This window comes from Saccopteryx bilineata, chromosome 2, assembly GCF_036850765.1.
Source record: "Saccopteryx bilineata isolate mSacBil1 chromosome 2, mSacBil1_pri_phased_curated, whole genome shotgun sequence".
NCBI lineage: Eukaryota > Metazoa > Chordata > Mammalia > Chiroptera > Emballonuridae > Saccopteryx > Saccopteryx bilineata.
The window spans coordinates 185,376,384-185,404,176 of NC_089491.1; the positions used below are offsets into that span (position 1 = coordinate 185,376,384).

The 27,793-nt window shown below is 38.8% G+C and overlaps 1 protein-coding gene across 1 annotated transcript in view; it reads right to left on the minus strand.

Moving 5' to 3' along the window:
- Positions 1 to 413: 413 nt before the first annotated feature.
- RXFP2 (relaxin family peptide receptor 2) overlaps positions 414 to 27,793 on the minus strand; it is a 35,148-nt gene continuing 7,768 nt past the window's right edge. The window contains 13 exon segments of the mRNA XM_066254422.1: positions 414 to 673; positions 2,996 to 3,214; positions 6,159 to 6,569; positions 7,182 to 7,411; positions 10,088 to 10,159; positions 12,065 to 12,136; positions 12,244 to 12,315; positions 14,745 to 14,816; positions 16,694 to 16,765; positions 18,393 to 18,464; positions 19,561 to 19,632; positions 21,184 to 21,255; positions 21,851 to 21,922. Coding sequence (XP_066110519.1) covers positions 414 to 673; positions 2,996 to 3,214; positions 6,159 to 6,569; positions 7,182 to 7,411; positions 10,088 to 10,159; positions 12,065 to 12,136; positions 12,244 to 12,315; positions 14,745 to 14,816; positions 16,694 to 16,765; positions 18,393 to 18,464; positions 19,561 to 19,632; positions 21,184 to 21,255; positions 21,851 to 21,922 — 1,768 coding nt within the window.

Consider the following 27,793-nt stretch of genomic DNA (forward strand, 5'->3'; position numbering starts at 1 on the left):
TTTATTGAAAAAGCAAGCAGATAGATGTTAGGCGTATGTTATTCTGGCCACACTGGAATTAGATATTGGCAATGTTTTTTATTTTATGGACAGTGCAACTCAATTTAAAAGCAGAGAGTGCAGTGCCAACATGTGAGTGTTGACCAGATGGAAACCAAGTGCATGTCAGCCTTCTGTACCTGGATTCTCTTTGTTGCTTCCAGAATGGAAAGGGAGAAAGACTTGGAGTAGTTCTTCTCACAGTTTATAGATAGTATGGCTGCCACTGGGCACAGTGCCAGAGTCATTCTACTGTGTCCTCCATGCAGGAGGGTTTGCCATTGGTAAAGATAAAAAGCATTGCAGGGTCGTCTTCCAAATGCAGCACTTTTGAGTAGGTAGTCCATTGGAAGTCCAGTGATCCCCAACCATTACTAAGATATTGGTTTTGTTATACTGTTCCCAACAGTTATTTTGTTCAAAACCCCGAGTTTAAGGGAGGAGGAGTCATCTGTCCACACAATGGATGTAGATAAACTTTTTTTTTTAGTTTGGAAAACTGATTTCCTTCGGTGCCTGTGTAGCAGCTGTTTCAATTTGTCCTTGAATAAGCTGGTTGTGAGTGTGTAGAGGATTGGGTTCAGGGCGCTATTTACTGGCAGGAAAAAAATGACTACCCAGGAAGTGATTGTGCCTGTAAAAGAAAACAAAGTGTGGAAAACAGAAGTTTTTCATAATGTTTTCATAACATTTTGTGGTCCATGCTACTTCTAAGTGGGCTACCTCATTCATTTAAGTTTTCTCTCACCAAATTGAAAATCTCTTTGTCAGAAGAGTATAAGAGCCATAAATTAGAGGTAGCTCTCTATCATTTAACTTTTCTGAATTTCAGTAACTACCTTGTAGGTTGTTGTGAGGCTAAATGAGAGAAAATATGTGAAAACATTTCATAAACTATGTATAATGTGTTTTTCTTGTTTTTCTTGCCTTTCTTTAGGAAAATAAGAAAGTGAAGAAAGTTTGTAATCAGTAGAACAGTGTTCAGGAGACATCTGGTCCAGGGTCAGATCAGACTTTGGTTTTAGCTCAGTTCGGGAGACTGTTTTGCCCTAATATTCCATGTGTCTTATTCAGAAGGGAGTCTGACGATTTGAAAAACAAAACCCAGCATATCTCCAAACTTTGTGAATTTCTTTTGTGTGAAGCCTTACAAATGCTCATAGAATATACTAGGAGTAGATACCACACAAAGTTCTCTATAAGGAGAAACTAGGGACTCACTGAGCATCTTTAGTCAAAAGGCATTTATTTAATAATACTATGTTAAAATACTGTGAAAAAAATGAACAAGGCATGACCCTTCCTCATGGATACATGAAAATAATAATGCTGCTATGAGGTAGTTCATATGAGGCTAATAAGTGAGTTGTAAACAAAATTGAATGGATATTTCACCAGTGGAGTTGGTGGGATGGGTTAGGAGAGGTCTAGAATGGTACCGTGGAAGAGGGAGTGCCTGGCTTAAACCTTGGAGGATGAGAAGGAGATTTTGTAGGCAAGAATCTTACAGGTGGAAAGTATAATCTGGGTGGAAGGAACAGCTTCACAAAAGCAAGGCATAAAAAAAGTTCAGGGGAAAAAAATCTAAAGAAATTATTCTAATGGACCTGGATCACAGAATATATGAAGGTGGAGCAAGTGGAAATAAAGTCTTTTTTAAAAAATTGAATTTATTGGGGGTGGTATTGGTTAATAAAATTACATAGGTTTATATGTGCAATTCTATAATACATCACTTGTACATTGTATCATGTGTTCACCACCCATGTGAAGTCTCCAGTCTTAATGCTAATCTCAGCATGTGGACTTTATTCCATGAGCAATGGCAAACATAGGACATTTCAGTCTTGTTGAGTTTGAAATGTTAGGATATAATTGAAATGTTCAGGAAGTTGTGGTATACTAGAGACTGCTCATCAATGTCCCCATCTGTCACCAGGAATAGTAAATTCACTCTGTTCTTGGCATACAACTGACTTTGCCTAAGTGAGCTCATATATTCTTGTGGCTTTTGCCCTTGCCATCCTGCAGAGGCCCCCAACTAGTCATCCTAATCTTCACTCCCAACTCTCCCATGGCTCGAGGACAGCTATGTCCTGCTGTGGGACTAAGTTCACTTGTTGAGAGGATTCTGTGAAATGACATGTGTCCTTTTTGCAGTCAGGCATTTGAGAAGGTCTCTCAGGATTTTGTGCACATGCCAGAGGGACAAAAATTGTTGCTTGTACAGTCATCACTCTTTTATCAGGGCTTCTGACATGTCAACCACAAACTTGACACTGAGATGCCAAGATGCATAAGAAACAATTTCTTCTCTGGATAAACTCTCCTAGTAGATTTGCAAAAGGCTGAAGCAATGACTTGAATATGATCTCAAAACTGTTTCAGAGAGTTGGGCTAAAGTTTTAGGTGGCCCCTAGCTTGGTATAATTTCTAGGTCCCAGGACAAGCTTCAAGTACAGTTATAATCAATGAGAGGTTATTTTCTCCAGTTGAAGTAGGGGAGTGAGCCAGGAACCTGGCCTCCCACGGACCACCTAATGCTCCAAGAGCCCAGTGTGATGACCACTGGCCAGGACCGTGACACAGACTGTGGTTCTTAGTCAGGGATGTGTGCGTCAGAATCACAGGGAGCCTTGTCCAAAACACCCCTGTAGAGGCCACAGCCCCTATGGACTAAATTCCAAGGCTTAGTGTATAACCTGGGCATGAATATTTTGATTTTTTATGTATACTCTTGGTCAAGAACCATTATCTTGCTCAGGTTAAAGCAAGACACTAAGACTTTGTTTTTCTCACTCCTGTTCTTTATTATCCTTGTCTAGATTGTCTTAAAACACTGAGTATGAAACACTGAGAAAAATAATAACTGTTTGCATTGAAATTGTAGGTATTTATGGGGCATTTATGGAGCTTTGTAGGCACTATGAACTTGGGAATGGGAGGAGGGACTGACCTGGTATTTCCACTCGGAAGAGGGAAAGAATTTTAATCACAAACACGGGGATCCAGCAGATGGCATCAGAGAACACAATAAAAAAGAAACGGTTTGCAACAGCCACCTCTCTTCCAATGTGGTTCCTTACTTCTGAAGTCTGCAAGGCCGTTTTTTGAATGGAACAGAACATAATACCGTAGGATAGGACAATGATGAGAAAAGCCAGCAAGTTCACACCTGTTGGGAAAAGTACAGTTTTTAGCACCTAAGGAGTAAACGTCTGCAGTGAAAATACCGTTTTTCTGAGACATCTGACATGGTGTCTCTTCCCCTCACCTCCAAGAAGCACTCTTTGGTATCAGTTCAGTGGTATTCATCTGAAACCCTGAGTTCAAGGTTATAAGCTAGAATAAACTAAAGGAATCAGGTTTGCCAGATCAGAAAGAAATTTCAAATACATAAACCATTTCTAAAGAATTCCAGACTTCTGAAATTCAGATTTGGGTATCATGAGGCAAGTGTTAGTTGTTCAAGGCAGGAAAAAGCTATTTTTGTTGTTAGCTCTCTGAAAATTCAAAGCCTTAAGGGGTTACTGTAATCTTATGTATAACTCAAAGAATAAGGATGACCTATTATCTTATAAATATGAGTAAGATAACCTTGGTATAGAAAGAAGATAATAGCTTCAGAAACATTATTCTTCATGCTTTTTGGTATTAAATAAAAAAATAATGCATAGAACAAAAATTAAGTTTTTGTTTACTTTTCTTCAGATTGCTTATAGTCATTTAAACTAAATTTCAAAATCTTGTAGACTTGTTTTAAGAAAATAATTAAAATTCAACTTTATGAATTATTCTTTTGGAGTTTAATATATTCAGAAGATTCTCACTTTACATCATTATCCTATATGCCAACTTCTTAGTCACTTTGACACTTTGAGTCACAAGAGTTACTTATACTTGTGGTGAATGTAAAATTTGCATATAATATCAAAGTTGTTAAAATATGTTCATCTGACTTAGACTGTATGGAAGACTGTTGAAGTCTAGGGGAAAATACTCTAAATTCAAGATGTTGTTTTTATTCAAAACTTTTCATTGTTTATGGAGTCTTATAAAACCATATGAAAGAATTTTTTGAGATTGATTTATCTTAGGCCTTTTGTTAGAAAGTTGAGAATAAAATAAAATGACTGTTAAAGATAGTCCTCTGGTACACATTCTGAACATGCTGAAAACAGACTTACAGAAAGGACCAAAGTGTGTGTTCTGGGGGCACCATAAGCATGTGAGGTGTTATCTTCAGGGGAACTGAGTGATGGGTATAGGGAAATTGTGCTATCCTTGAAACTCTGTCTATATCTAATTTATTCTAAAATGTAAAATTAAATTTAAAAAATTGTATGTTTTTATTATGTCTTTAAGATGATAAAGGGCTCGAGGGCTCCTCTCAGAGAGAGAGAGAGAGAGACAGACAGACAGACAGACAGAGAGTTACTATCTTTTTATTTTATCTATCCAGAATATACCACAGGTGCCAAAACCCTTTTGACTAACCCCGACACCTTATAGATAAGATTGAAACTTCTTTTGACCTCCATCTTGGCCCATTCCCTGGCTTTTGGGCCTCTAAGTCCTGCCTTTTCCTGACTACAACATCTGTTTTCTCATAGCTAATGCCTCCTTCTATGGGCTTTAGTTTGGGTTCATTTCCATTGGGAAGCCTCCCTGGCACCCAGATCTGGGGTCCTCGCACATGTTGCACTACTTCTTCATGCATTTGTCAGCCTCTAACATGAAAATGTGTTTACTTGTCTCCACCCTCCTTTCTGGCTAGAGGTCTGTTGTACCTTCAATGCCCAAAACAGTGCTTGGCCTGTAATAAGTGCTTCACGAACTCATACTGGACCAATGAATGTAACATAAAGTAACATAAGGTAACATAACATTGCGTGTGTGTGTGTGTGTGTGTGTGTGTGTGAGTGTGAGAAGCTCTCTATGAAGTGCACATATGCTTGGAACAGCTTACATTATCCTAGGAAGGTCATAGTCATGAAAATAAATAGCTATAAAACAGGGTAGTATGTAAGGAGTATTATTAAAATGGTGCAAATAGGGTGCTTTATTTTTTCAGAGGAAGAAGAGAAGAGCTGGGAACAGTAGCTAGGGACATTTTGAGATGAGCTTTAAGTAACTAATTTACACTTGATCTTGGTGGAAGCAAGGTGTCATCAAAATCCTCTGAGCAGAGACATACACAAGTCTTTCAGTCCCCAGGGTAGTGACCCCATGAATAGGAGAGAAGGGCTCAGAGGACAAAAGATCAGTCACGGGTAATGTAATTCAGGGATCAGGTAGTAAGGTTTCTAAAGAAAGGAGGTAGCAGTGGGTTGAGACACTAGAAGAAATAGAAAGCAGAGGCATATTTTGAAAAGAAAGGACAGTAGAGCTCATTGACCAGTTAGATGGGAGGAAAAGATGAGAAGAGGAAATTAGAATGATAATACTGCCTTAACTAGAGGACATGAAGATGGCCTTAATTTTAAGCACTTGAGATACCTAGTAGATGATTAAAAAGGTTTTGAACCTTAAAGGTCTAAGCTTCTCCTTCATTTGTAACAGAAGATATGGCCTTCCTTTCTTAAAAAGCAGGGGGCACTGAAAAAATGAAAAGACGAAGAGTTTTATGAAACATCCTTATGATGTTAATGTTTGAGCAGCATTTACCAAAGGCAATAAACCTTCCTGGAATTTCCACTCAGATAATCTCCTGTAAGTGAGTTTCCAGAATTTTATTTTTATTATTTATTTAACTCATATCTAGACTGTAAAAAAATGATCTCAAGTTATTTGGTAGAGTGAGAGAGCAACCAAGTGACCTAGAATTCCTTCAGCTCATAGTCCCTGCATAAGAATATGACATCCAAGGTCTGACAGATAATAAAAATACCATCAGAGATCCTGACAGTATGGTATTCTTTTTTCACGCTAAGTCTCTATAATAATAAAAAGTTCAATAGGAAAAATTCTGTAAATACACAGTAAGAACTTTTTAAAAGAAGAGACATAGCCTTGTCTATATTAATTTACTTTCTGATATGAATAAACATGTGTTTCCTAAAATTTATGGTATTTCTGTCAAAATTACATTTGTCTAGAAAATGAAAAATATCATTTACCTAGAAAAATTCCAAGAGAATACCTTTTGCTTCCAATATATTCGGTTTGGTCATAATAAAGTGGGAAACATACTCCATTTTTTCCATAAAAGTTTCCAAAATAATCCTCCTTCCAAAATGGAATCACTGCTATTAAAAATCCCACAATCCAGATGCCAATGAGGATGACTGAGGTCTGCCGTTTTCCAGGACGGATGTTACTGAAGGGAAAGACAATGACCAGAAACTTCTCCACAGTCAAGTATGTCAGCAGCAGGACAGAGACTTCGGTGGACAGCATGGCCAGGACACCCATAAGGCGGCACTGTAAACTCTCCATCCACAGCAATGCATACTTCTGGTATTGCCCACGGTATTTTATATCAAAAAAGCCAATGAAGAACAAATAAATGCCCATCAGGCAATCTGCACCTATTAAGAAATGGATAAAGGGTATGGTGGTGGCTTCCACCACTTCTGTGTTAGTTTTCTGATTAGGTCTACTTCCTTCATTCTCTATTAAATGAACTAATATGAACACCCACAAGAGTATCTAGAAGCCAATGGATTTCAAAAGGCATAATACTTCTAAGTACCACACTGTGTCTTAGTTTCATAATTAAAAAAAAAAAGCTGGTGAGGGTAGTTGGAGGGAGCTAGTTTTTGAAGAGTAAGTGAGTATTGCTTACATAATTATTAAAAAGAATAATTTCCTGGGCTTGACTTACATGGGTGTTATTGTAATTGAGGGTTAAACAAAGTTTCATTTTTTAACTCACAACTTGTACTCCAGAATTCATCCCTTGATTCTTCGGCTCCCTGTTATCCCATTTCTAAGACATAAGCCCCAGAAGTGGGTACTAGATTCCTGAAAACTCATCCAATCTAGAACAGAGCAGCCAAAGATAATAGCACTATCTTACTTTAAAATTATTGCCTGACATATATACTTTATATTAAATTCCATTGGTTGAAGGCCAGTATATATCTAGTTTACAGATCACAGATGATATCTTCGATCTATGCAAAAAGAAGCATACTTACAACAAAGGATTTTGATGGACATAGCGTGAGTCGTGTTTTCAGCTTTAATGAAGGATCTCATGCCAATGACAAAAAGGTTTCCAAAGCAGGTTATGAAAGCTATAACCCAGACACAGATTCTGAGGATATTGTTAGCCAAGAGGTCCTCAAATGAAGAAATGCCGTCAGTCGAGGGCATACATATTCGGACATGGGAAGCATAGGAGCAGTATCGAAAGTTTTTGAAATAACTAAAGTCAAAGGGAAAAAAAGAGTTACTCGATCGCAATGACACAGTTGCAATCCCATCAGGGCTGCAGCTCTGTTCGATGTGCACCTTCACCAGGTCTATTTGTTTTTGTTTAACAGAGATTATGCAATTTAGTAGTTCTACATGTTACTCTAGGCAGGGTGCTACTTTTAAAAATGAACCTAGAGAACATAGAAATTCCGTGGCTTGTCTGAGGTGAGTCAGGGCAGGACATGAGAATGTGAAGTCCCCATCATGTTGGATTCTTCTCTAGGGTGTTATAAAAGTAGATTGTTGACCTAGCTGGATAGTTCAGCTGGTTAGACCATTTTCTCAAAATGCAGAGTTTGCTGGTTTAAGCCCCAATCAGGGCACACACAGGAACATACTGTCTCTTCCTTTCTCTCTCTCTAAAATCAGTAAAATAAACATTAAAATGGGTCTTGAGAAAACATTCAGGGGTTTGGGTTTGGGATACAAAGGACCTATGGTAGCTCACTAAAAACTTTCTTGTCTTGCCCTTAGTTTTAAATATACTCATTTCAACTAGCCCCATGTCCCTGGCTGGACGGAGGGTCTGAGACCAGAAAACCAGGAAAACTCAGTCTCTCTGGAGCTAGGAGGAAGAGCAGCTGCCTGAAACACAGATGTCTTCCCAGGGACTGAAAAGACTTAATTTCTAGAGGAAAACATAGGTTTGTGATTGATCTATTTATGATCCAAGTGTGTGGGATGGTCAAGTGTTTGAATTGGAAAGGTCGTCTGGTGTATTGCCATTCCCCAAACTTGTGTGTTTAGGATTTTCTTCCATAAAAGTCATTCTATTTGAATTTTTTGCTACCTCTCTTAGGTTGTCTCTTTTCTTCTAATTCTTTTCATTTCTTTTCTCATCCAGTTAGTAGACCAGCATGTTAAACAAAGCTTGACTTTGCCACAGATGCTGGGTCTCCCGTGATGGGACCCCGGCTACCCAGATCTCCCTTCCTCTTTTACTTCCTGCCTCACTCCACCCAGACACACCAGGCTTCCACTTATCCTCAGGCAACCAGTTACACCCCTTTTCTGTATAATGCTGTTTCTATTCCCTCTGCTTAGAAAATTCTTCTTTCTTTCCTCATATATTCAGTGCTGCTCCCTCCCTCCATTAAGGTCTGCTAGAATGAATGTCACATCATTCTGACTTCTCTGTGGACCATCAACGTCTCTCTCTCTATCCCTTCAACTTGCCATACTTGTCTTCAGAGCATTTATTAGCTACTTGTTTACATGCTTGTTTTCCGTTTCCTAAAGCTACCTGAACACTCCATGGGGCAGACACTTGTTTCTCCTGGTCATTCTATGTGCTCAGGTCTAGAAGAGTGGCTGGCACACTTCCTAGATGAGTTCATAAATGACGCATAATTTAGTGCTGGGATGTCAGGAAGAAAAATTGGAGGCAATCCCTGCTCCCGAGCAGCTTTCAATCTCTTTTCCTGATATCATCTACCCAGTTAAGGGAACTTGACTTATAATTCTCTTGTTTTCCCCTCCTTCCCTGGGGCATTCACTTGACCTCTCAGTTTTTTGTAAATTATGTCCACTGTCTTCAGGTAGAATCAGCTAGTGTCTGTCATGACTCAGCTTCCCCTCCCACTGTGACTGTGGCACTGGTGGTAGTAGAGAGTGGGACATGGAGTGGAAGTGACTTAGTAAGTGTGGACAAGGACATTGGAAGAAGAACTGAGCCACTTAGTAAGGGACCTAAGTTAACACATTTTCTGTTAGTTGTTGGGTCCTGCTGACCTCAACCGAAGGCTCTCTACTGAGTTCTAAAAAGGTTGAAACTCTCTATTCTAAGATTTCACATTCTACCTGCAACAAGGAAATGAGAGCCTCCTTAAATATGTCTCTACTGGTGCCACATAAGAGAAATTGTGGAAACCACATGGGCGGGCATGCATCAAACAGTTTCCTTTAGTAATCACACCTACAGCACAGACACAAACTAAATGTTTTCTCAGGAGAGCGCCTCCACACCAACCATTTCAGGCACTTGCTGCACCCAACTTGTAAGCTTATTTTGAATTCTCCCTATTGTTGTAGATAGCAACAGTTAATTTTTGAAATCATGAACACAGAGATTACATGGTCGATGGAGAAATAATCATGTCATAAACACATATATTAATACAACTTACACAGTGCACTTTTAGTCAAATATATTCAAGTGACTTATCAAAAACTACTTATAAAGATTAATTACCTCCATTCTGAAGTGCACATAGTAACAGTATCAACACCTGGAATTTACATAAGCACCTTTCTTCCTAAGGGCTCAAATCTTAGAGCAGCCGACTGCTCATTCATGAGAGGTGAATTAATGTTCCCAGGTCTCCTGAGTACCATTGAGCCAGTGACTTCGTCTTGTGTAATGTGTGGCACTCTGGTACCCTGATCTCTCATTGGGCCTCAATTGGATAAACAGCGTGTTTCCAGGGAGAAGTGTCATTCATGTCGGCACATCATAATATTGAATTCTATTTGAACAGGGACCAAAGGTGACAAAATTAAAACGTTCTCAATAAAAAGACTTTTTTCTTGTACAAAAACACATTGCAGTGACACATGAGACAGTTTGCACTAGAACACCTGTGACATTCCACCATGCGGTCTTCTCCACTCTTTCATACATACATACATGTGAGAAAGATTCCTCATGGGCTGAAACATGCGTGTGTTTATATTTGGAATCTCTATCCTTGCCAGGTCTCTGGAAAACAGACACAACAGGTTTCATGTTTTCAGGATTTCACTTTTTAGTAACTACCTTCTTTGTCACATCCTAAATATCACTCTTCAAAACCCTATGCTACCAATTCAAAGTAGGATGAGAATTTCACAGTAAGCTATCTTAGAAAATTGCCATTTTTCTTTATGCCTCCTGTACGTCGGAGCTCATTTTATCACTACCTATGCAAAACTGTATTCTAATACAACACTTCCATTCATTTCTTTGATTTAAAAACAGCAGTGGTGATTTGTGTGATTATGAATGGGTTTGATGGTTTGATTTTAGAAACTGTGATGTGAGTTAGAGGAGTTCTGACAGGAGCTGCTATGCCCAACCAGCAAACACCATTTAGTGAGTTTGTGAGAATCTGGATTTAAATACAGTCATTTTTTCTGGCTTATATGTCTTTATGGGGGAGAGCAGGGAAGCAATAAAAGGAGTTCCAATTCAAGATAATTGTTTTCTAAGACAAGCGTGGGAAGCAGAATCCTTTAATTCTTCTAGCCCCAGAGGTGTCCTTAAGAAGGCTCCAATCATAACCCTTGTACTCCTCATTTATCCAGATGCTTCTTCAATACAGAGTTCTTTGAAGACCTCTTTGAAAGGCATGTATGAAGGGAGTGTGTCTCTTTCAGGAACCATAGTTGGAGAGAGGACAAGCTAAAATGACAGTAGCCTTTTACTTGTAAAAGTTACTGTGAAAGATGTTTGATTCTCACCCCATTTCTTTCTGACTAATCTGAATAAGGACTTCTTGATGTAGCTTTAAGTCTTCCTTTGCCCAGTGAGTCCTTTGCAGAAGAATCACCTTGCTCTTTGGCCACCAGAAACAAAGTTTAGTGGAGCAATGATGGTACTGAGCCTTTACAGGGTATCTCCTGCAGGCAATGCTGAGTCCTTTTGAAAGGGTTTCCCCTCTTCTTTCTTTTGCTCTCTAGCTTTCTCCTGGATCACAGTTTTGCTTTGCATGAATAGTGTAATTATTTGACTAAGAGTTTATAGTTTCTAAAATAGCCAAAATCACTATATCTTGAGTGCCTTATGCCAAGCAAATGCTATAAATATAAGTTGGTGGCCAATGAATGTGAAATAAATATGTAAATGTATCTTTAGAAAAAATAAATGAGACAAAGAAAGAAAAGAAACAGAGAAAGAAAAGTTGAAGTAAATAGTTATGACTTTGACTTTTCAGAAAGGCATGATGTGGTAACTTGATATTTTGCTTTTCAGAATTCAGTATGTGATGAGTGAAAGGAAGAGTCCTTTTGTCCACATTCTGTCTGTTCTTATATTTAAGAACAATGTATTATTGACATTTTTTGGTTTTTAATATTCTAGCTTCTTGAGAGCAATAACCAAGTCCTTTACACCAGTGGGTGCTCACTAACACCTGTGATGAGATAACTTAGATCTTGCATCATTTCAGTAGAAAGCTATTTAACAAGAATAAAAAGTGACATTAAGTCTTGGTCTTTTGAAGTAAATGAAGAAAGGCTTTAGGTTGAGATTGGATAGTACAGTATGTGTAAGAACAAAGGACGACTGGTAGAGTTCTTGATATGATTTGTAGCCTAATATTCTTGAAAATTTAAAATACTAAACAAAATTAATTATCTAAATCTTCATCTTTGTGGGATAATTTTTTTCCTTTAATGATTGAAAAGTAAAAAGTATGCCCTGTAGACTGATAGCAAGTGGACTGCTGGAGGAAAGAGAAAAGGCAGTGAGTCTTTCACAATTTGTTCTTCACCAAAGGTTTAATAACAAAGTAGTTAAAAATTTAATTCTCTATGAAAACTGTCTGATTAGATTTTCCCATATGAACCAGTTGTGTTTTTAAGTGAAGTACATCCACTAAACTAACACATGTCATATTTCACTTACAGAGACTGAAGTTGTTTAAGACTTTCAAACTGGTTCTTGTGGAGATACAAGACGGAATTGGACGACAGGTTCCTTTTGTACCATTAAAGGAAAGAAGAAAAAAAGAATCAGGATGTTATTATTTTTGAAGCTTAAGATGTTCCCATTTAAATCTGATGACAGTTGTAAGAAGAACTTACAGTTTTTGTAGAAGCTTCAGGTCTTTAAAAATGTGGGCTGGTAGCTCTGTTATCATATTGCTAGAGAGGTCCCTGTTGGTGATAGTAAAAACCCAAAGCAATTACACTGGAAATAAGTGACCTGGTTATTACCCCTCACAAGTTTCATCATCCTACTTGACGTAATAGAGAATATGATTCAATTTAACCAACCTGATAACTTGTTATGCAACCAGGCTGTGAGAGGCAGCCAAATGGATATGCTTTCCATCACTTCTAGACATGTGACATTTTGCCCATCCAGTTCCTGTCTGGTATTTCCTGTCAAACTCTTTCCAACACATTCCCAACTGGGCTCCAATAATTTACTTTGATTCATCTCCTCTGTTTTAGGTACTCTTTGTGCACTTTGATCACTCACTTTTTTTTTTGTGATCCTACTTGATTCTTATATGTAATCTCTTGTTTACTCAACTATATTATTAGCTTTCTGAGGTTAACACTCATACCTTCTACTTATTTTACATTCCAGCTAAGATAACATTTTTGTATTCACTATATCTGCCCAGATAATCTTGAATAGGTAAGTTCATACATTTTTCATTAATTCTTTTATGATACTATTTTTTAAAGGAATTAAAGAATTTAGAACTAAATATAACAGGACTGTCTGATCCAGAAAGAGTCATAGGGAAGTGTTTCTGCAGAGTGAGGAAAAAGATTTGTCAGGATCAGAAGGAATTATGAATCTTTAAGAGACCAAAATACCCTCTGAGCCAGAGATGATAAAAGCAAAACAGATCTGAAATTGCCTAAGAATCAAATAAATGATTTTTATCTATTTTTGATGCTTTGGAGCTGCTGATGGTGTGTGGGAGCTACCAATAACTCAGCTTAGCTCTTTCTCTAAAGAAGCTTACAGTTGAAGCAAGCAGCTCAACTATCAAGTGAAGAAAGAATGAAACATGTGCTATTGCAGAAGTACAGACAAGAAACAGAGGAAGAAGTCCTCAAACCTGGCCTGGGAAATTAGGAAGTGTCTGAACAAAGCTGGACGATTTTCATGGGTGAAACAAAAGGAGAGCAGTTTTTCAGCAGAGGGTTACATAAACAGGATCAGAAAAACTGATGCTCACAAGTCAACTCATCAGGGGTCAGAAAGTGGTTCAACGTAGCTGGAGATAAAGGGATGGAGAGGATGGGGCCTGGAGAAGCACGTGCAGACAAAATGGGAAGGCTGTGAATACTTTTCAAGGTGTATTTCCCAGAGTAGAGTTCAGGCTTATAATATTTATGAATTAGATTGAAGTACAGTATCTTAATTATTCTTGAATTATTTTTCAAATTACTCTTACTGAATTATTTTTCCTAGTCCTTTCTAGATGTTGAAAGAAGGTATAATGAATGGGGGGGCAGAGGTTAATTTAAAAAGTTCATTTTCAATTTTAGACTTCAGATCAGAGGGAGGAGCTCTCTGCCTTAATTTCCACTATTGGTAATATAACATAATTTTAACTTCCAATGTTACACAGTTATGCAGGTGACAATGAATTAATAGCAAGACAGCTGCTTTTGAAAAGGCCTAGATCTACAAAACATATGTTTCAAAGGAACTAGTTCCATGAACTCTCTGAATACTTATTCAGTGAACCTGAGCCTCGATCTCAACTTCAGTATTTGCTTCCTTTGCTGTAGAAGTCATCATTTTTCAAGGAATAACAAACACCTTCATTCCTTAGTTTAGTTATAATTAGTTAATATTTTTGTTAGTTATTCCTTCAGCAAGCATTTACTGACAATTAGCTATACTTTAGCTATTAGAGATAATGTTCCATGGGTGTAAGAAGCCATGAAAATTCACTTACTCCTGAGCACACATGTACATGAAATCACCCAGAAAAAACCGGCAAGGAGATTAGAGTAGGCTAAATCCACAGTAAGCTCATTTTCTTTCTTTCTTTCTTTTTAAAATTCAATTCAGTGAGAGAAGGGGAGGCAGAGAGACAGACTCCTGCATGTGTGCCGACCGGGATCCACCCGGCATGCCCACTAGGGGGTGATGATCTGCCCATCTGGGGCTTTACTCTGTTGCTCAGCAACTGAGCTTTTTTTAGAGCCTAAGGCAGAGGACATGGAGCTGTCCTCAATGCCCAAGGCTAACTCACTTAAATTGAGTCATGGCTGCAAGAGGGGGAGAGAAAGAGAGAGAGAGAGCGAATCAAGAGGGGGAGTGGTAGAGAAGCAGATGGGTGCTTCTATATGCGCTGACTGGGAATCAAACCTGGGACATCCACATGCCAGGCTGATGCTCTACTAGTGAGCCAACCAGCCAGGGCCAAGCTCACTTTATAATTTTGCTTTGCATCTGACTTCAGGTTAATGTTGGTTTCTTTATGAATCTTGAATACCCAGAAGTCTGCAGGATTTTGATTGCTACCAGTGAAAAAGCAGTCTCCCTAGTCTGTTAAATTTATCATCTTGGAAGAAGCAATCATATTTTCCTAGTGGACAATGATACTTACAATTCTCCTAAATTTTTTAATGAAGAAAATGTCTTCTCTGGAACAAAATCGATTTGATTTCTAGGCAGAAACCTGTAAGACATGTTGAGAGTCAGCGCTGCTGGTTCATTTTTGCTACAGTACCAGATCTCATTTGGACAGGCCATTAACCCAGTGGGCTTTCCCATGCCTCTTTTGAAGACTTAAAGTGAGGTGGATTCTGGTGTGGAAATAATACTGGAGTTTGTCCCTGAGTATGCCACATGTCCTCTCTAGGAAATGGTGTCAGAAGTAGTTTGAGGTGATAAGTGTGGTCTATAAGGCTGCACTTTGTTTGAATTCTCACTATTTCAGAAAGTGGATTCCCCCCCCCCCCCGACACAAATACACACAAATAATGTCAGATTTGGACCCTATTAGTAATGTCCCAGGAGGCTTTGGCGGGATTCTTGTGTAAGGCACATGCCTTAAGACGGGTCCCCAAACTATGGCCCACGGGCCGCATGCAGCCCCCTGAGGCCATTTATCTGGCCCCCGCCACACTTCTGGAAGGGGCACCTCTTTCATTGATGGTCAGTGAGTACTGTATATGGCGGCGCCGCAAAGCACGGTGTTGCTCACATACAGTACTACTTCCGGTGATGCGGGACGCATGCGTCACAGCTCCAGAAGCACGTCATATCACTTGTTATGGCTAGCAGTGACAAATATGGAGCCAGACCCATAGTTCCCATTGAAATACTGGTCAGTTTGTTGATTTAAATTTACTTGTTCTTTATTTTAAATATTGTATTTGTTCCCATTTTGTTTTTTTACTTTAAAATAAGATATGTGCAGTGTGCATAGGGATTTGTTCATAGTTTTTTTTTATAGTCTGGCCCTCCAACGGTCTGAGGGACAGTGAATTGGCCCCCTGTGTAAAAGGTTTGGGGACGCCTGCCTTAAGACAAAGCCAGAATGAGCAAGCTTGAACCAACTTTGTAGCAGCTTCTGGGGCCATAAAGAAAATTTAAATTTGGTGGGGTTACAGTGCCTTTATATTCCTTGTCTGTAAATGGAATTCTCTTAGAGAAATGGCAGAACGTGGAGGTCAACTGCCACCTGTATTACAGGATGCTGAAAGGAGACAGTGAGTGTGAAAGGGGTTCAAAGCTGCATGGAACACAGTATAGAAGGCACTGATGTCCTTGTTCAGTTTTCCACTCTTCTCTCATTGTCCGTAAAAAAATAACTATTTGTATTTCCTGAGTGAATTAGCCTTTTTTTTCCTCATTGAACATCCTTATCTGCACTCTGATTGATAAATGTGCATGTTCTGTGTTTGAGCAAAGTGGTTAGACCACTACAAATGAATAGACTCCAACTTGTCTTTTTCAACTATCCATGCAACCGACCAGCATTACTAAGTGTTTACTCTATATGGAAAACTACAATGAAAACAAAAAGCAAAATGATTGTGATTTTAAGTTTTCTAGTGCAAATGTGCCAACTTATCTACCTTCCCACCCTAATAAAAACACAGTCAGCAATCAGAATCACCACTCAGAATCTTTAGCCCATCAGAACACATTAGGTGTTTTTTCCCTTTAGAATGAAAAGAAATATATATTTTAGAGAAGACATTACGTGATGTCACTGGCAGCAATAATTACTGGATAGCTCACCACTTTCACATATATAATCTCGTTTCCCAGATCATGGGTTTAGGTGCCAGTTCAGCTGAGAGCATGCCCAGAACTAGTGACTGTCCTTGGAAATAAGGGGAGCAGCTGAAAACCTGCATGGTGGCAACTAAAGGTGAGCTGGGACCACTGTCATAATCAGCCAATCCATGTGTGCATTTTCTAGTGTTGCAGTTTCAGAGCAAGGCCATGAATAAGACACTGCTTTGAAATCCTTTGTCAATATTTTCTTTTGGTTTCTGAATCTATTGGGCATCCCCTCATTTACCAAGTCTGTTGCGTACTTACAGCACAGTGAGCGCATCGCACGACAGGAAGGTGGAATTTGTAAGGTACTTTATTCTATTGCCTTCCAAATCCCTAAAAGGCATGGAGGAAAATATTTTTAATATTTTTAAATTTTGCATGAATCGTATATCTAGAGGTACTTTTTTTTTGCTATAACTGTTCTGAGCTTTATTTTCACTTTGTTCCGATTTCCGTGCTTCCCTTCTAATGACTGCAGGGTTACTATAACTCATATTATGCTTCTTTTCCCCTTTCAGTTGATGGTAGAACTTAATAAAATTGAGAGAAAGGGCAGATCAACATTTAGTAAGTGTCTGTCTATGCTGGATAGCATGCTATTAATTCTCCCAATGTTACCCTCATGATGGAGGTAACTACCATTTTTTTGGTTTCTATGCTGTCAGGTACTGTATGTACTGAGCGCATAAGTTGGTATTATTAACCCCCACCCCCATTTTGCATGTGAGAAACCTGAGATTCACAGAAATTTACTTTTTTTTTTGTCACACAGCTAGAAACTAGTAGGATTGCCCTTTTAACCTAGATCCATTGACTATAAAGCCTAGATAATTAACCATGGCAAATAGATCGTTAAATCTTACATTCCACCAATACTGTGTTTATTTTATTGAAGGAGAAACTCAGGTTGAAGTTATCTTCTTAATTTCGAGTGCCAGAGTCAGGACATGTATCCTGTTCTGCAGGATGAAGAGTGACCCCTTTTCCTACCATGCCTCAGTGAGCCCTCTATGCCTTAAAAACCTTTTGATAACAAGTATATAAATACATATGAAGAAAAGTCACTAAGTGTACACAAGGCCACCTAATAGTGTTGTCACAAGTAATTCTGAGGCCCTTTTAGAGAGAATCAATAGTTTGGGTACTAAGTTGTATCATCTTGTGGGCATCGAGTGCCCTGATGTGATGTGAGAAGAGTTCTGGGGACGTTCCTAGCACAGGAAATGGCTCCTGTGACTATACTGCTTGTCTCAGGAGACCATGAGGATAAACATGACAGAGAATGGTGGGTAGTGATAGTGAAACCAAGAAAGAATTTAAATGAATGTTTAAACAAGTATTGGTTAAAAGCTAACAAAGAGTGGGAATGGTTTAGCACTTTCAGTTAGCACATAATAATGTGCCAATCATCAGGCTAATGCTGGGGTATAAGATCATTGGTGGGTTTCTGCCCTCATGGAGTTTCTAAAAGTGTAGGGAACACACAGTAAGGCTGTGGTTCTGTGGCAATAGCACTGTGAAGGAGCCATGCAGGATAAAACTGAAGTCAGTCGGTGTGTCGGGATTGGCTTCCTGAAGGTGTCGTTTAAGAGAACTTTTGAAGGGAGTCAGAGTTAACCAAAAGAATAAAGGAGCAAGACTTTTCAAGTCAAAGAAGCAATGCATGTTGAGGGACGTGACTGTTGGTGCATTCAGAAAGAAGACATGCCAGAGGAGGGGCAGGGAAGGAGACCAGATAGGGTGAAGAATGGAGAACTACAGGTCACAGGTGCTCAAGGAGAAAGTTTGAACTTTACCTTTATACCCATCAGAATTCTCAATAAACCAGGAAGTAACAGGATCAGATTTTAGTTTTGGAGAAGTGAGCATAGATGAGCTTTTTATGTAATTGAAAATTAACTAGAGGGCTAGTATCCTTAATCTATCCAAAAGACAAACTAATGCCTATATATATACTCACATCCAGTTGAGCTGAGGAATTTGAGCACACATCTGCCTAGGAAGTGCTTCTACATAGTTATTAACCATAGACCTTTACACAAAGAAGATATTAATTAATGTTGTATCCCTGGAACTAGTATAACCAATATACGGTTATAGAGTAACTATATTTAAATTATAAAAAAATAAAAATTAAAAAAGAAATAAAATGATATGTCACTTTAAGAGCAGTATTTTTACTATTTTTACAATGTGGAAACTTGCATGCTACAATTGATATATTAAGATGACTACTATAAATATAACTTCCTCTTAAAAATGGTGTCTAGGCACAGATGTCGAAGAAACTATGAATGCATCAGTATGGCATATAACCTAGGAATAAATATTATGCAACTTAATTTAATGAAATAATACAAAATATATATTAAGGGATAATTTTAAAATCCATAATAATTTTTCTTGTAAACTGCAAATTTGCAATCATTTTTAGCATTATACATCCAAAATTTCTTCGTAAGGGACACATTAACCATTTACAATATTAAAGAGCCAACTGGAACTGCATTAAATGTGAGAAGTGATGTGGGGGACATTTGGACAAAGAAAACAACTCACAAGCACATTAAGCTGCACAATTAATTTGTGATATAGTGGTCCCTCCAACAAATGGAAAAATAATGACATTATATGATTAACTGAAAAGGAACAAAATAGGACCCTGCTAATAGATCATTCTAGCCTATTAATAAACAGTGACTATGTCATTGTGAGAATGTCTCTGTAGAGAAAAGATTTTGTCATTTTCAGTGACTCTTGCTGGGCATAGACACATTTTCCTCTGTTAAAAATGTAGTTGAGGCTACCCTCCTAGGAGATTCTACGTGATATAAATGTTCTTAGGAGATAAAAACAAATATTATTTTTGGCCAAACAGTGCAAATATAAACATGCCTTCAGACTAAAGGGAAAAAAGGAGATCTAAAAAAAAAACAACCAACTGTAGGCTTAAAATATAGCAGAGCCCCGGCCAGGAAGTGGCAACAGTAATCGTGACTGGAAATGCAGGAGAGGTTTTGACTAATAAAAATACTGAGCTTGATTTTTCTAAAGTTCTTTCTGTAAGTTGGTGTTTAATGTCATTGCAATGTACAGACAGCCTCATTGAAAGGGAGGTGAATACTTACAGGAAAAACAAGGATTGTAATCCAGTGAATAGCTGTTGTGAAATTCTGGTTATTGGATTGTCATCCAGAATTCTGACAAAATAGATCACAAACATTTCCAATGTCAGAGTAATTTTTTAAGTAAAACCAGGAAAAACTAAAAGGCCTGTGACAATCCTGCCTCTGCCCACACATGCTGTCCCTCTTCCTGTTCCTTCACACGGGCGGGCGTATCTCCTCCCTGAGCACCTCCCTTCACCCTGTGTGTGGAATGGCTCTTTCCTCTACAAGCCCATCCCAGCTCTGAACAAGTCTGCCATCCTGATGGACTTACAGCCCCATGTGCTACCCTTCACCTCTGGACACATGGATTCCATACAGACTACTCTTATTTATTTATTGGGTGAACTCGAAATCCCTAAATGCTTTGACCTACTACTTGACTAAATGAAAAATGCATTTAAAAAAATTCATAGGAAATCACAAATGCTCCTGTGGTCTCACAGTATTTAAATGATGTATTTAATAATGCTTATACAAATGAACTCATAAAGAGCTAAAAGAGTAAAAGAGTGAAATATTTATATATTCAAATCACTTTCTAAGAATATATGGTATTTCCTAGAAAAAAATTAGACTAAAGGGAAATATGCCTTCTTTTCTCTTGTATTTGAAGCAGACACCATTTCCTCTGCTTCCCAGGATCTGGAGGAGGGAGTGACATCGAGCACCTACTATATGCCAGGCACAATGCATGTGGCAATTTACTATGTCATATGAACCAGTCTTCACAGTATTGCTCTTGTAAAGGAATTATGATTTCAGTCAACAAATGAGGAAAAAAGGCCTAAGAGGATTTAAAAAGTCACCTGCAACACTAAGCCAGGGGCACAGCGTACACAAGGTCTGGAGAAAGCTGAGGCCTTGATCTTTTCCATTATACCAGGCTGACCTATGGAAATGGGCAAATAGACACAGAGTGCCCTCTGACTGCCCTTTGTTAATTTTTCTGGTGAAAATGCAGACATTTGATGTGAGCCCCTTTGAGGTGGAGCTGGTGGCTCAGCCTTGAACATGGTGACACACCACAAGCCACCATATGTTCAGACTTCTTTATGAATACTCTGGAAATTCAAAAACTCCTTAACTTGTTCAATGTCTAGGTCAATAGTTTTCCACAGATGGCAATTTCTCTCCCAGGGTACATGTGGGAGTGTTTGGACACACTTCTGGTTGTTACGCTCTGGGGGAAAGTCTTACTGGCATCTAGTGGGGTAGAGGCCACAGAGGCTGCTAAACATCCTAAACTGCACAGGACACCCTCTTCCTCCAATCAAAAAATTATCTGGGCTCAAATGCCAACAGTGCTGAGGTGAGAAGCACCGCCATAGGTAACACTGAGTGGAAAGAAGAATAGCGAGTACGCCGCTGGGTCAGAGGACCCTGGAAGAGCATGGCACCATGTTTTTTCACATAGTTACCATTTGGTGTGTCACTGTCTGAACTGTTGGTTGAATGTTTCAGATTACACGACAACCAGAAAAATACAGTAAACAAAATTCACAAGTAGATGGAAACTGTAAACACTGGAGTGCATCATTATGACTGGGATCCCTTCTGGGGCAGGAGAGCCAGGGTACTCACAGCCATGCTAGCTGGCGTAGGTCATTGAATACTCCAGGCCTGAGGGCTGTGATGCAGTTGTGGCTGAGATATCTACAAAGGACACAAGTGAGGGAGTGAAGCCAACTCAAGACCATTTTAGTCCCATAAACTAGAACTGAGCCACTGATGATAACCATGAAGTATGGGCACCTGTTTCTAAAAGTATTTTACTGAGGGGGAACTGGTGAGTGGGGGATGGGACACCAGGAGACACAGATACCCATAAGCCTGGTGTGTGCAACACCATGGCCAGGACCAGGAAAGTGGTCCCAAATAGTGTGTTGGGATATTCTATCATGTTTCAGAATAAAAATATAGAAAATATGGGGGGGGGATTTTTACTTTTGTCTTTTTGGTCACATCCTTAGTAGACTAAAATTTTAAGAAAGCATATAGTTAAGTTAGCAAGGGTTAGAAAAAATAAAATGCTAAAATATTGTGAAAATGACCCAAACTCAAGTAGACAAAGTTAAGGAGAGCTTCTCTGTCTTCTGGTAAAGCTAGAAATCTTTTGATAATTGCTTTCAGTGTAGTAACTAACCTAAGCACTTTGTAATAACCTAGCCCTCTTTTCAAAAGAACCATTCTACCCTTTTCATCTTTACTTAAAATTGTGCTCATAATAAATTATAAAGAAGTTACTCACAATATTTGCAGATTGTGTAATCCAAAAAATGCTTTCCCGGAGATATATCTAATGCAATTATGCTGAAGAAACCTGGTTGGAAGAAGATAGAAGACTCATGTGATTGTGGTGTGAGCTTCCTCAAGCTATAGACTGTGTGATACATTCTCTTTTCCTAAAAATATTTGTGAACTTGAATGATAAAGTCCTACGTCCCACTCCCATCCATATGGGGAGGTGGAAACACTGCCAGGGGTAGATAGCTGTGAACCTGGATGACGCCTGCTGTCCCTGTAGCACTTGTGCCATGAGACTCGGGCATCTCTGGGTTGCACCACTGAACACTGGTGTGATGTGAGGAGGGAACTGGTTCTGTTTCTGCAGACAGGAGCCTAGCAGCCTTTCTGCTCCGACCTGAGGGAGTGCTCATCGTGGGAGACTAGCCAGTCCCTCACAGCCAAGTGCCATCTCAGACTCCTTATTTCTTTTGGTTCTATTCCCCAAATAAAAAGAGAGGGCAAGTTTTATTCTTGTCTATGTTGAGATGCAGAGTGAGAAGCACAGGCAAGTTAGCGAGATGCTTGAGATCCTGACAGACACCAGTGGTCGAGCTGGGGCTCGTTCACCACCATCAGCTCATGGGTCATGATTAATCTCATGAGCAATTTAGCAATCTAGTATCAGTTCAATAAGAGCATTTTCAGAAATATCTAAGTAAATGATCTGCATTTCCAGTATTCATTTACAATGAGGGGTTAGCCTTGAATTCATATTTAGTAAAGGCTGTTAGGGGCAGGAAGTATCCACACTAATAATAGTAATGAATGAGTACATAGTCTATTAAATGGCTTCCTTAAATCTTATTTGGATTTGATTTGGTTTTTAAAATATTATACAACACTTTCTTAATTGTTATGATACTTCACTGCAAAACTATTGTTAGAACACAAAATTATTGGGCATCTGGCTGTCTTCTGAATTTGGTTATACCACAATTATTACCTATCAAAGCCTATGAGTCATGAATGTGTTACAGGTGTGCTAGAATATTAATGCCCTCACTCCTCTGGGTAGCTAGGTAGAATCAAGATCAGCTTCCAGTTACCAGTAAAACCCAACTTTTACCTTACACAAGGACCAATATTGTTATTTTCTCTTGTATCACCATGTGGGAAAGATTGGTACTACAGAGCTCAGGCTTTACATCCATAGTGACATGCAAAACATCACTTTCAACCCTATAAAGTAAACTTGAAACCAAATGAGACTGGGTGTTATTCCAGACCCTCCCTTGCACCATGTCTATGAGGAGACCCTTCTCATTGCAGCATAAATTCTGCTTTTGGTTTAAAGTTCTTCTATGAACAGAATGAGTTCATACCGGTCAATATCTGTTGTAGCATTTTCTGAGCCGTTGAAGTGATGTAATGAACGTTAACATGTTGAATTATAACAGCAAACAAAAATAGAAAAATAAAACACTATAGTATGTTGAAGTTGCTCTGAAATACATAATTACTGCCTAACTACTGCTATTTATATTTTATATGAGATAATGAACTCAAGAAGGCAATGCACATTTTACCCACATGTTGTCAGTCTTGAAGATATCAGTTTAGTCATGAACTGTGAACTCTACTTTGTGCTTTTGAGCTGCATGACCTACCTTATGTGAAAACATAACTGCCTTCTCCACCACAAGCTATGACTGCAACCCCTTAAGTCATAAAGAGCTTTTGGTCTCCTTAGTCATCATGCCCACACCCAGAGAGAACTGGAGTTTAAGTCCCCTAGCACAGGCTCAGGTGCTGAATTTTAACTCGATTCTCTACTATTCACACTCTTCTTTGCAAGATACCAGCTTGGTGACTACGAAGGGAAATTTGGAAACATGACAATGTGGCAAATGGTGTTCTCTTTTTATTCATAGCGGAGATAGGAGTCCATTTAATATACTCTGCACTGAATAAGTTTTCTAAGAATAACTTATTGGTTCATGAATTCCTGCTATTTCAGCTGTCAGGAGTTTTCAACCAGAAACACCAGGAATTTATGTATCTGAAACTAAAGTAAATATATACTTTAATGACATGCATGTTTATAGGCTATTTTTGAATGCAGCATGGAGTATTCATCAACGAGGCTACTCACTGAATTACGTGTTGTTGCCAATGATTGCCTTGCACAAGAATCCAGTTTACAAAAGCATTTCTAAATTATATAAGGTTTATGTTACAATGAGGAGGAGAATGGCTGGTACTTTCCATGGTAGCAGTGAGAAAATAGTCAGTCTCATAAACAATACTTTATTTCTTTGAAAAGTCATCTTAAATTGATTGCCCCCAAAGTTAGAAAGGCTTGATATTTTTAAAGATATTAAAATGAAATAATTAATCAATAAAAAACATTCAGATGGTTGAGCAACATTTATTTATCTGGCAATTACATTTAATTTTGAGTTAAGAATTTGTGCTTCTGGATGCCTAAAGACTAACGCCACTGTGAATATTTAAAGTATTTCAGATCAGAGAGACTTAATGCTAAATTTGGTATTTCTTAGGATAGACTCCAAAAATCTTAAGAATGCATATTAACTTTACTAGCTCAAAACCATCTAAAACACCAATTTATGGATACCTTTTCCCTAGTCAGACAGAATGCGACCCAGACTCTTGATACCTTTTCCCTAGTCCAACAGAATGTGACCCAGACTCTTGAGCCCGGTGTTCACAGGCCCCACTGTCCTGATTCAATGACCTCCCCAGCGTGTACCCCATCGTTTCTTGTGAATGTCCTTTTCTTTCTTTCCAATATCTGTGAAGTGCTTCTGCTTATCTTAGTTTGTTCTCCCTACTGAAGATGCTGCCCATCATCTCCTTACTCCTGCATGTTAGTCCCACATATCATGCATTCAATAAATACTCATTGATTTTCACATATGTTTCAACATAGCAGCAATGAGGGGTGGTGGTAGCAGTGGTATCTAATAGACAAGAGAACCAGAAGAACCATCCAACTCAGAGAGAGGGTATGGTGGTCAGTAAGGACAAATGTGAGGGGTTCACAAAAATAGAATCGAAGTTGAAAAATGACTTAAGTCATGTTCAAAACTCAGACAGTGAAAAATACTGTGGGTAATAAAAATATGTTTCCAGTTATATTTTAAAAATAAGAAAATGTTAAGAAAAGTGCAAACCTGCTAAATGGGACATGTTTTATAATAATTATGAAATAATATAAAATATAACTCAGTTCCTACATAATTCCTATCTTTTCAGTCAACAAAGACAATCTCAGATTAAAGGGAACATACGGGATATGGGACAGGAGAAGTGACAGCCTGAGATGGTAGAACACGTTAGTCACAAGGAATTCAAGTCCTCTGGTTTGGAAGATTTCTCCTAAAAAGTGAGAAACACAGAAACCTGAACACCAAGTCATGATCAATTACGGAGAAATCTGGACAAAGGAAGAGTAGCTGAAAAATTAAAGATGGGAAATGTAGTTCTGATTTTTCAGAAAGGGAAGAAGCAGACTTCATAAGCTACAGTTGGATGGACTTGGCGCTGGTTCTGGGAGAGACCAGAGAACAGGTTATTGCAATGCTGCTTTGTAAGTGCCTGAGAGAGAAAGGGAATGGAGTAGTTCACTTGAAATGGGACCGGCAGGCCAACTTGATTCTCTCTGAAGGATTGATCAACTACAAATGTATGGCCAACATTGCTTATATATCTACCAGGCAATCACAGAGAGGTTTTATGATTTTTTAACGACAAATGTAAATATATTTTCTGTAGCATGATGATGAAGGGTGACTCTATGAATTGGATAAAGATGGTTCGTCTTGTTTTCAGATGACTAAGTCCTGGGAGGAACAATGAATTATGTTGAATGATCTTCATACTCCAATAAGAAAAGCTGAATCCAACAGAATGAGACAAGAGAAAGGATACATTTAAGTAGCTGCAGCTAGCTCTCAAATGGTAAGTGACAAATGCAGCCTGGTAAAGTCATCACTTAGCAGTAATACATTTGGCACAGGATTGAGAACTTTAGCATCAAAGTCACTAGAAGCTAAGAGTTTGAAATAACCACCAAAAGAGCAAAGGTAACCTTTACAAGTGAAGTTTAGAAGGAAGGGTTGTTGGCTTCCTTCTGTGCTGCCCTGGCCACGCCACAGCAATCATGTTGTGTTTATTCTAGATCCCCTCTACAAGGTAGAGGAGTATGAGAGGAATGATGGCAGATTTGAAAGCAGGCCACTTAAGAAAGAATTTAAGGTTTTTAGGCTGCCTGCAGAAAAGACTTGGGGTAGACCGCAGGGTGACTGCTAGCCTGAAATACCTGAGGAGTCCCGTAGAAGATGATTGGGTGTGTTCTGATCAGTCTCATTGAGGTGAATCTCAGAATGAGGGGAGCCTTAGAGACACCTGGGGCAGTAGTAGAGTTATGTGACAGGACACAATTGATTAGCATATTGTTTGGCATTCCCTTCCCTTCCTCCTCCTTTGCTTTCCTTCCTGCTTTACTTTTCTCTGCAGCCCTAATCACTATTGAGCACACTATGTGTTTTATTAGCTACCTTCCTCTGGGAAGTTAAGCTCTGTGAGGAGAGGCTTTACAGGGGTGTCATTTTCTGCTGTATCTTCAGAGCCTGGCACTTCACAGGTACCAATAAATATTTGTAGAGAAGATAAATAAACATGGGGGTTTTGACATTTTTTACCCTCTTGCTGTCTGCTACCAAAAGCTCTGGGTTATCCACCTAGAGTCTTTTTTTCCTGGAGATGGTTTGGGTTTTATGCTCCAGTTATCTGGGTTATGGTAATGCAGAATGAGAAAAAAAAAAAAAGGTAAGAGTAGAAGAACAGGAGAGACAAGGGCTTGCTGGGGGCTGGGCAAGATTTTCCCCTGGAAGTTCAAGAGAAAGTGGCAGCAGGAGCTGAGGAATGTGAAGAGAGGGGGAGAAAAGAGAGGTTTTAAGGAAGGATTGTTGAGCTCATGCAGTGCTGTGGGATGTCTAAATAAAGCTTGTAAAATAATGTTGAGTTATTTTAAAATCAAAGCCTGGTCACTGGATGTTTTCAATGATTTTAGCAGTTTTCTGAGACTGGACTAGCCACTGGGTGAACTTCCAAAAGACTGTATAGTCAGAGGTCTGGCTTCCAGGCCAAGCTTCAAAGGGCTGGCTTGGGGCAAATGGCCTGTCTTCTCTAAGGGTGAGTTTTCTTGTTTCTAAAAGGAACCTAATGATATCTGCCCTACCTGACAGACTTTGAGGATGCAAATAAACAAATAAACAAACAAATAAATAAATGGTACCCCATTTCACTAATAAAAGTGCTTTTAGTCTCTTTGTGAGGTAACTTCTCAAATAGTTTAGAATGAATAATTTGGGAAGTTAATGTAGTCATCATAAGGTTGCTTGGTGAACAGGGAATCAAAGCAAAAGCCGTTTTCATTTTGATATGAATGGTGTTAAAAAATAGTTAAAAGCAAGTTGAGGTGGAGATGGATGGTTCATCCCAATCTAACAACTGATCTTGGCGATCTCATCTCCCAGACCCTAGTTTTCTTTCTTGGACAGTGCTGGAGGCATCTGGCACTCTGCTTCTCACTAACTAGATTTCTTCACATCTGACTGGACCCTGTTTATTAACATTTTTGTTCCTCAGATATGTTAATATCTTTGCTTTCATCAAGATCACATTTGCTCCTGTCATCCTGGGAGAGCGTTTGAATCCTCTCATCCTGTGTTTTAAACGACCTAGTCTTTTTTGTTGGTGTTTTTGTGCTCACAGTCTTCTTTCAAGTTAACAATGCATTTAGTGCCTCTGAATCTGCAATGTTCAAAATGACTTGCAGTAAAAGCAAAGAACTGCGTATTTTGTGATTGAGCTGCTTATCTGAACTCCAAGTAACTCCAAAAATGTTTAAATAAAATCAGTTCACTTTAAACTATAA